This window comes from Sinocyclocheilus rhinocerous, unplaced genomic scaffold (genome assembly GCF_001515625.1).
Source record: "Sinocyclocheilus rhinocerous isolate Xijiao unplaced genomic scaffold, SAMN03320098_v1.1 scaffold585, whole genome shotgun sequence".
Lineage (NCBI taxonomy): Eukaryota > Metazoa > Chordata > Actinopteri > Cypriniformes > Cyprinidae > Sinocyclocheilus > Sinocyclocheilus rhinocerous.
This window is the reverse complement of record NW_015630024.1, coordinates 1,567,569-1,577,145: the sequence shown is the minus strand read 5'-3', so window position 1 is coordinate 1,577,145 and position 9,577 is coordinate 1,567,569. Positions and strand designations below refer to the sequence as shown.

The 9,577-nt window shown below is 35.5% G+C and overlaps 1 protein-coding gene and 1 pseudogene across 1 annotated transcript; both read left to right on the top strand.

Moving 5' to 3' along the window:
- Positions 1-5,176: 5,176 nt before the first annotated feature.
- On the top strand, positions 5,177-8,371 carry LOC107739732 (chloride intracellular channel protein 4-like). Its single transcript, XM_016551934.1, has 6 exons — positions 5,177-5,184; positions 5,258-5,404; positions 6,614-6,739; positions 6,944-7,050; positions 7,199-7,374; positions 7,535-8,371. The coding sequence occupies exons 1-6, from the start codon at positions 5,177-5,179 to the stop codon at positions 7,697-7,699; spliced, it is 729 nt and encodes a 242-aa protein (XP_016407420.1). The 3' UTR covers positions 7,700-8,371.
- Positions 8,372-8,620: 249 nt separating this feature from the next.
- The window catches only part of LOC107739699 (patatin-like phospholipase domain-containing protein 7), a 32,883-nt pseudogene continuing 31,926 nt past the window's right edge, over positions 8,621-9,577 (top strand).

The following is a 9,577-nucleotide window of genomic DNA, read 5'->3' as shown; positions in this document are numbered from 1 at the left end:
TTTTTTTTTTTTTTTTTTTTTTTTTTTTTTTTTTTTTTTTTTTTACAGATGAAGTTCTTGGTTTAAAACTTTGATCATGTTTTATTGTATATCAATTCAATCTAAACTTATTCACTGCAAAGAAAAAAAAAACAGTTTGATATGGGTATTGAGTTTTATTTGCATTTAGCATTTCCCCCCCAAGCACACATCTATGACCCACCAGGTTTTTTAAGAATCTATTTTTAAAAAATAGCTGGTTTGCTTGCAAACATTTGTTTCATCCTTCAAGAATCCTTGTACACAGGATATAAAAGCATGTTGACAGGAGAGGAAGCAAGGTTTGCACATTGTGGTTTCTATTTGGCACCATAGTCCCAGCAGTATAAATCGCAATAGAACTTCTGTGTTTTTATACTTGCACAGGTGCACACCAACGCTCTGTGCTGTATTTATACATAAATGGTGCTGCTGATGCTGTCAGTATGAATTCAAATAAATACTGCATCATGTAACCCCTGTAAAGTGCTTACGGACTACTCACACAGAACATGTTTTTGCATTCCACTGCACTGCTTTCCCATGGAAACATGCACTAGATGGGCGCATTTGCTCTTGTTTTTATTCAGCATTTCACATTCAAGTTTCAATTCAATTCAAGTTTATTTGTACAGCGCTTTTCATGATACAAATCATTGCAAAGCAACTTTACAGCAAATTAAGTTTCTACAATATTTAGTGGTAGCTTATCAGTGGTGACTGTCAGTTAATGTACATATGGCAGAAATGTACGGAAAAATCAATTAAATACGTAATCAAACAGACGATGAACACTATTAACAGCAATTATTATATGATGCAATCAAACTTATAGAAAAATGTGGTAGTTCTGTATGTTGTTTCAGGGTTGGCATCATCCAAGGTCCTCTGAGGGGTTGGCATCATCTCTTCTCAGGTGTTCTGGATCCAGACTAGTTGCTGTCTAATATAACACCCAGATTTTTGACTGTAGAGGAAGTAATAGTACACCTGTCTAGTTGCCAATTGTAATCCACGAGATTCTGTGCACTGTTTTTTGGTCTAATAAGTAATATCTCTGTCTTATCCAAATTTAATAGGAGAAAATTATTTAATGTCCTTTAAAGCACCGATTTTACTACAAACTGTGGCTAAAAGAGCAGAACGAGTGAGAAACGTGGCATTAGCTTTTTCGATTCTGTATATATCAGTGCGTGTATCAGTGTCTGTTGTCGTGCGGTTGTGGTTTCTGAACTGTGTGCTGAGGACACTAAAATACTACAGGAGGAGGAAGTGAGTATTAGCCAAACTCTTCACCTTATGGCATCCTCTCCTTGTTGCTGCCTGTGCTTTTATTTAAATAGAGAAGTGAAAAGTGACTGTTGCAAACCTTAATGGTTAATTTCCCATAAGAAAAAAATGTAGAAATATCCTGAAAAGTACGACATTTGAGTAAAAACAATGTGATATCACTGTTGGTCATATGAAAGCAGGTTGTATGAAAACATATGAATGAGATTGTAAGAATTGTTTCATAATTGAAGAATTTTACAACATTAATAGTCTTCTGTTGTTTTATGTGAAGCTTCTTTGAAACAGTCTAAAGCTCTGTAAATGACTTAAAGACAAGAAAACAGATGAAACATTCTAAATTCATGTTATTAGTATTAAAACGTGTTTTTTCAGAACCCTAATTACATATTTTTGACTCTCGCTTTAAACTACAAACCCAGCATTGCATCACAGACCTACTGAAAATATAATCTGATATATATATTATAAATGCTAATGTTGGTTGACCAACATGTTCTTTCTTGGGAAGTGGTTGACCAATGCTGTCTTGCAGTATTGTTGTCATTTAGTCGTCCTCATTACAAATCTGTATGACTTTATTTCTTCCGTAGAACATGAAAAAAGCTATTTTGAAAAATGTATTTTTTTTTGTTGTTGTTCATAAAATGAAATTAAAATGTTGTTTTAGACCCCACTGACTTTGCATGGGCTAAAATATTCTTCAAAAATATTTTCATTTTTGCTCAACAGAAGAAAGGAAGTTACGTTTTCATTTAGTTTTTGCTGTGACCTCAGAATGTTAAGTACACAAACTTAACACTAGATGGCAGTGTTTCTTTTTTTCTTCACGAAAATGACCCTTGAACTCTCATCATCTCATTATTAAAGTGTATATTCATTCACAAAACAATGCTTTTAAGGTAAGATATACTGTTCTCAGTGCTGCTGTAAAATTCTAATATATAACAGTTTTTCTCAATTGCTTTTGCTTAATTCTCAAATGAGAGTTTTTTTTTTCTCTCAAAACAAAAAGTTAAGATGTCTGAACAGTTAATGTCTTCTTCACATCAGATTTGAATTTCTTCTTGATTTAGTTAAACTGCATGTGCAAATGAGTAAGAGCAATTGTCTAAGATATGCACAGCAACTGAACGCACATGGCTTGTTGTTGATCAGCCATGTACTACAGCAGTACTGTATAATACATTTATATTTGTACGGTACATTTATCTGTAGAAATGTGTTACATGTAAACTGAAAATTCACAGTTGTTTGTTGTGGAAGAGCAATAGGAAGATAAGAATGTGTGTTGTTGGTGGTGTGAGGGGAAGACAACAGAGTGTGTAAAAATTAATAAGCAATGATGGGTTTTCAGTTTACATGTAACGCATTTGTACAAAACAAATGTACTGTATAAATAAAAATGTATCGTTTTTGTGAACATTTTTATTTATTTACTACAATATTGACTTTTCAATTTTGTGTACTGCACAGTATTGACTTTTCCCAATGAAAATACAAATGAAAATGTAATATTACAAATATTTCCATGGTGAAAAAAGATCAAAACATTTTGACCAGTGTGGTTCACATGATGACAAAAACACTTTTTATGTTGGTGGCATTGGCCTAGTCACTAGATTTTGAAGCTTGAATTATAAATTTTGGTGAGTTACTTCATTTTGCCGACATGCAATAGGGTTATGATGTTCCAGCAGTCAGTTGTAACAATTAAACTTTATAGTTTAGAGAATGTTTAGACTGTTTCGAAAAATGCGCCAAAGTGATTGAGGAAACGTTTAATTCAAGATCTTCATTAAACACTGTAAGAAGCTTTCTAAATATTTTGTCTTTTTGTTTAATCTCTTTTTTCATGACAGTGATGGCTAATACAAAGCTGCCATTTTAGTTTTATTGTGATGGTATGATTATAGTGTTTTGGCATTTATAATTACCCTGGTAATTTTTACAAGAGTTGATATATTTTTCCAGATTAAAACTGGCTCAGTTGACTTTGTTTTAACTCATTACTAATAGTTAAATGACTCAGACTATTTTGAATAAAGGCCGTGTGGTGATTCAGTACATTTGTTCTCTGTGTTAACATGTAGTAGCTTGTGTTTGAAATGGGTGTTTAAATCAAGTATTTTGGTTTCTTCCATGCCTCTTTCAGCTAACAACAACAGAATAGGGCTTTTAGCTATTTACCATATTTAAATTCGGCAGAGTTTCACAGATTTTCCCAACAATCAGTGCAGAAAATTTAGTACATTTATTAAAATCATAATATTGGCATAATTCAAGGACATTGGTTTAAAGTGTGTCTAACATTTTTGCATTTTTGAAACAGTTGTCATGTTTCTTCTGTGAAAACAAAAAATGTTGGTGTGGTTACAACATATAATACAAATTAAAACAATAAGTATTCAAATTACTGATTTGTCATACACGGCTAAATGCCAGAGTTTATATGTCACACCTCATACCTGTAGTAAATCACTCTCTCCCGACCCTTTTTTCACTATCTTTACCATCAAACAAAAATGCAGGTCAAGGTTCTTCAAAAGTGATCAAAAATACAGGAATTAAAGTATTGTTTCAATTGGCACAAAATGTTAATCAAATAACCATATCCGTTGAATAAAGCTTAGAGTGTGCATGAAGCTAATAGTCCAAATATTAAAATCTGTTATCATTTACTCACCCATTATTTTTTACACAAAGTTCAGCAAAATGTTCATTCTTGTTTTTCATTGTATGGAAAAGTGCAGCGTGAACATACTGTCAAACATCTCCTTCTGTGATCAGTGGAAGAAAAACAAAATCATATGTGTTTGAAACAACATGGCGGTGTGTAAATGATAACAGTATTTTTATTTTTGGGTAAACCTGGGTAAAATGACTATGTGCCTGTACTAGCAGTGGAGAATGATGGGAGTAGGACAGAACAGAGCACTTTGGAGAGAAACTTACTATGACTAAAGCCGCCGAGAATGAGGGAAGATACAGGTTGGACAGGTTCGGCCAGTGGGCTGGTATTCCGAACACTCGAGACCAATGGGGTGTGGTGGGAGTTTGGGCTCTAAAAGGGAAACGATAGAAACTGCGGTTGGGAGAGGAAGAAGGAAAGGTTCTGCTTTTAGTACCATCAGTACAACTTAATACTTCAGAGGTCAAAGCAGGAGACAGACACATCCAAGTGTGAACACGTGAGGTGAAGTGGATTCTAAGAAGGCTCTGAGGTGGATTGATGTAAACCGACCGAGATCCTGGGCAACTGAGACACCGCAAAAAGAGAAGGAGGTAGAGGAGGACCAGAGATGGCTGAAGCAGCAAAGATTGAACTATTTGTCAAGGTCAGTGCTTAAACAGTCAAACTGTTGTTGTTAGGCTTAACTTGATTTCTTAAAGATATAGCACGTAAAAGTTTGTCTCTTGCAATCTAACCCTTGCTCAAAATGGTTGTACTTCCAATCATTCCTATGACATAACCCTTGAAAACAACATTGGTGGCTTCGAACTGGTCTCTCTGAATTTAGCAAAAGTAGCAAAAACATGAAGTAGTTCCATGTTTCTATGTTTCATAATTTCCATTTTAGGACATTTAAAGGTTTACTAACTGAATGTTGTCTTCAGGCAAGCGACGATGGTGAAAGTGTTGGTAACTGCCCGTTTTGTCAGCGGCTCTTCATGATACTCTGGCTGAAGGGGTTAACTTGATTTCTTAAAGATATAGCACGTAAAAGTTTGTCTCTTGCAATCTAACCCTTGCTCAAAATGGTTGTACTTCCAATCATTCCTATGACATAGCCCTTGAAAACAACATTGGTGGCTTCGAACTGGTCTCTCTGAATTTAGCAAAAGTAGCAAAAACATGAAAATTTTAATGCCGATGTCAATGTTGTCATATTTTTCAGGAAGTAGTTCCATGTTTCTCTGTTTCCATGTTTCATAATTTCCATTTTAGGACATTTAAAGGTTTACTAACTGAATGTTGTCTTCAGGCAAGCGACGATGGTGAAAGTGTTGGTAACTGCCCGTTTTGTCAGCGGCTCTTCATGATACTCTGGCTGAAGGGGGTCAACTTCACCCTCACCACAGTGGACATGAAGAGGTGAGAGATGCCATCACGATAACAGTTCTTCTCAGATTCTGTCCCTTAGGAAAGAAAAATCACAATGAAATCTCTTTAATATCTTGTTGTTTCTCCTAGACAACAAGATTAAATGAGTGCAATTTGAGATCTACAGGAGATACTTTTCTCTGGAGAAAAAAACACCTAAAGTAATCTCTCCCCTGGAGTTTTAGAAGAGATCTAAACAATGTCTCAAACCCAAAAGTCAGAGATTTCAGTATAAACTCAAATATTTCTTATCAAGCTCAAATGATCTGAGCTGGTATGTTTTATAGCTGTGTACTTTTACTGTGCGTGATCAATTGTCTCATTCTACATTTTAATTTCTCTTAAGGAACTTCTGAGAAAAACTTAGTACAAGCTAAAAATGACTTTAGAACTCGGTTACACCTTGTGAGCTATGAAATAACTTCTGAGGGATATAATTTCCTCGGGGATACTCTGACCACAACGGCTATATTCTTGTTATGTTTTTTGAGGGGTGCACTTTAAAGCCACTCTACGTAGTTGTGTGTATTTTTCGCGATGTTGGCGCCCCCTACAGTTAAGAGAGTGGAATTCACTGTCGTAAATATATCACTGTGGTAATTACAGTGCACAGCTGTACAAGTGCATTTGTTACTGCTGTAAAGCAATCCCCCCTCTTCGCGGAATTTCTTACCCGCTTACAAACGGTTGTGGCTAGCAGCAAAAACCGGAAGCTAACAGTGAATTAAATTTTATATTAAATTTTTTTATATTTTATATTAAATTTAATAAATTTTATACCTATTAGATTGTGTTTAATTAACTTCTACACCTACCCCAACCCTAAACCTACCCCTGACAATAATGCAAAAATAGTAATTATTTTTGTACAGTGTGAGAAAAATTACGCTATATTGATGTACGCATGCCCAGTAGTTTCTGCTGTATGTGTGAGAAAGAGACAGAAGCCATTTCTTTATTAGAAGTCAGTCTACCGTCAGATTCATTTTGAAACTGATATTTCAAAGAAAAAAAAAAAAAAAAAAAAAAACTACATACAGGTCAGTTTTTTAGGAGGCATCTCCTAATGCCTTTTTGATTTGTAGCAGAGAAGGTAAATACACTAAAAATACACTAGAATTTATGGCTTAACATCACATCCACTAGTATAATACCTGAAAATGATTAAACTCACGACTATTTATTTTTCTTTATTTCTAGAGCTCCAGAGGTACTGAAGGACTTGGCTCCAGGTTCTCAGCCCCCTTTCCTCATCTATAATGGAGAGGTCCGTACTGACACCAACAAAATTGAAGAGTTTCTGGAAGAGACCCTTGCTCCCCCACAGTGAGTATGCATTCATTTAGCACCAGACCAAAGATTTAAAGAATTTCGTTCCTGAAATATAAGAATTCCTGAAAGAATATATATCTTACTGTTTGTAACAAATGCCAAAATGTTATAAATGCAACCCATTACGACATGAAATGAATCCGAGAAGTTATGTCAGCATCACCCAGTAAACATTTTTGCACCATTTTTGCATTACAGGTATCCCAAGTTATGCTGCCGCTATAAGGAGTCTAACACGGCAGGAGATGACATCTTTCACAAATTCTCAGCATACATCAAAAATCCCAATCCTGGGCTCAATGACAGTAAGGGTCACCCTTCTCTAAAGTTATTTGGGCAGTGAACCTTAGAAATTAGCTTCAAGGCTTGAAGTCATTTTATGTTTAAAGGATGGAGGCTGTCACTTCTAAAGCATTTGGGAAAAATTGTTGTTGGTTAATGTGTACCTTTCAGTGCTGGAGAAGAAATTTCTAAAGAGTTTGATGAAGTTGGATCAATACCTGTTGACTCCTCTTCCTCACGAACTGGACCAGAATCCAGATTCATCCCAATCCACAAGACATTACCTGGACGGAAATGCGCTCTCTCTTGCTGACTGCAACCTGCTTCCAAAACTGCACATTGTCAAGGTCCTTTCTTCCCATTTAGATGGCAAATTCAGTAAATTGTATATTGTAGTGCTGATATAATACAGTTGCTATTTAGTATAAGTGGAATGAAGTGAAATCTTCCCTATGGTCATTAAACTTCATCTTGCTTATAGATGTAAATATTTTGTTGACTTTATAGGTGGTGTGCAAGAAGTACCGTGGTTTTGAGATCCCTGCAGAGCTAAAAGGCCTCACAAAGTACTTGGACAAAGCATACAAGGAGGATGTGTTCCACCTCACCTGCCCCAAAGACAAGGAGATTCTGCTTGCCTACCATTCAGTGGCCAAATATCTCAACAAGTAAAACTGGACTTCAAAGGAGGAGGAGGACAAAGATTGCGTGGAATTTATTGTAAAGTTTTTTTTTGTCTGTGTACCCCAAAACTGCCTTATTATAAATGTTTTCTTAATGGGAATTTTGATTAACCGAGTATATTATGGGTGGAGGTTGTTTTCGTTCATCATTTAAAAACCACAATTGTGAATACCAGATGCCTGCCTTGTTTGTTCCTGCCATTTTTAGTATTTAAATGTGTGTCACTTTCGTCTGTGGTTTTGATGGATTATTTTTGTTTGAAAGCCACTCATTTAGAAACGTCTGTGAATGTTGTTTTTAACGGCTGTGTGAAATGAGACATGCAATTGGTCTGAAATTCTACCCCTTGAGAAAAAAGAAGACAAAGCGCTAGACTAGACAACTCGTACAATGATGTTATTGATGTCAAAGGACACTCTTGAAACGTCCAGAATGTATAAAATGGCTTGCAAACAAATACAATTCTTATGGAAGTAAGATGCTCTATTTTATTGCATTTGGTCAAGCTAAGAGAACTTAGAGAAACACAAATGTACACTGAATTGTCTCAACACTTTTCCTACAGTCAACAGCACAAAACATGTAGGCTGTTACAGTACATAATAAGTACTTAATATTATTAGGAAAGTTCCACATGCATGGTTTTGAATGAATGGTCTGGCTCGGTTTTTTTTTTTTTTTTAATGTATAAAACGTATTAATAAATTTGACGTTAATGACATTTACTTTTTGTTTTATTATACTCCAACACTTTTTATTTTTTGTTATATTTTACATAGTTATTAAATATGTTGTTTTGCATGTAATAATAATTTAAAAAAAAAAGTCAAACAACAGCGATCCTGATTGGCCCCTTGATGGCCTCCTTGTAGCCAATGAAACTGCACATCACTGCCACGTAAAGGACTGTCAAGGTAACAGCAGAGATTTGATTTCATGGGGCGAAAAAGGAGCTGCCAAAGTTTACAATGCAGTGATATTTGTGTGGAAATGACAAGAAAGTGAAGCAGCCAGCAGTTGTGGCATGAATAAACAGTTTCAAACGGGATTATTTCAGGACCGGTCTTCAATTTCGCTGTCTTTAGTAAGTAAGCTACTCTATGCTAGCTAATTAGCATGATACTCTTTCACGTTTAAACCACCCGCTAAAGAGGCGTTTTTGTAAGATATGTATGTTTTATTGATATTTTTGTGCAACGGGTCTAAGCCAAACAGAATTTAACTGTTCCTATAAATTGACGTTGTTGTTTACAATTTAAATATCTGAAACGCCCTTAACACACATGCTTGTCATCCCTGCTTCAATGACAGCATAAACATACACATCCCTTCACACTGGTGTTTTTCCCTCAACATTTAAACAGGCTCGTATAACCCCACTTCTTAAGAAACCCACTCTTAACCCAACTCTTTTAGAGAACTACAGACCGGTTTCCCTTCTACCTTTCATTGCAAAAACACTTGAAGGAGTTGTGTTCAACCAAGTCTCAGCCTTTCTCACACAGAACAACCTCCTGGACAGCAACCAATCTGGCTTCAGAAGTGGACATTCCACCGAGACTGCCTTGCTTTCAGTTGTTGAAGCCCTAAGACTGGCAAGAGCGGCTTCCAAATCTTCTATACTTATTTTGCTGGATCTGCCCGCTGCTTTTGATACGGTGAAAACCATCTTCAAGAAACGACTAAAAACACATCTGTTCCACCTTTATTTGACCCTCTAACTCTAACACTGTCTATTCTATTTTAATTCTATTGTATCTATATTTATCTATTTTTTTAAAACAAAAACAACAAAAAACAAACACACTAGCTTTCTATTTTTTCTATTCTATCTACTTGTTTTTCTTTGTGTATGTGTGTGTATAT

Bases quoted from the DNA above. Each gene is read 5' to 3' on its own strand.
- LOC107739732 (XM_016551934.1), top strand. The intron at 6,740-6,943 runs GTGAGTATGCAT...TTTGCATTACAG, and splicing joins GAGACCCTTGCTCCCCCACA to GTATCCCAAGTTATGCTGCC. The intron at 7,375-7,534 runs GTCCTTTCTTCC...TTGACTTTATAG, and splicing joins CAAAACTGCACATTGTCAAG to GTGGTGTGCAAGAAGTACCG.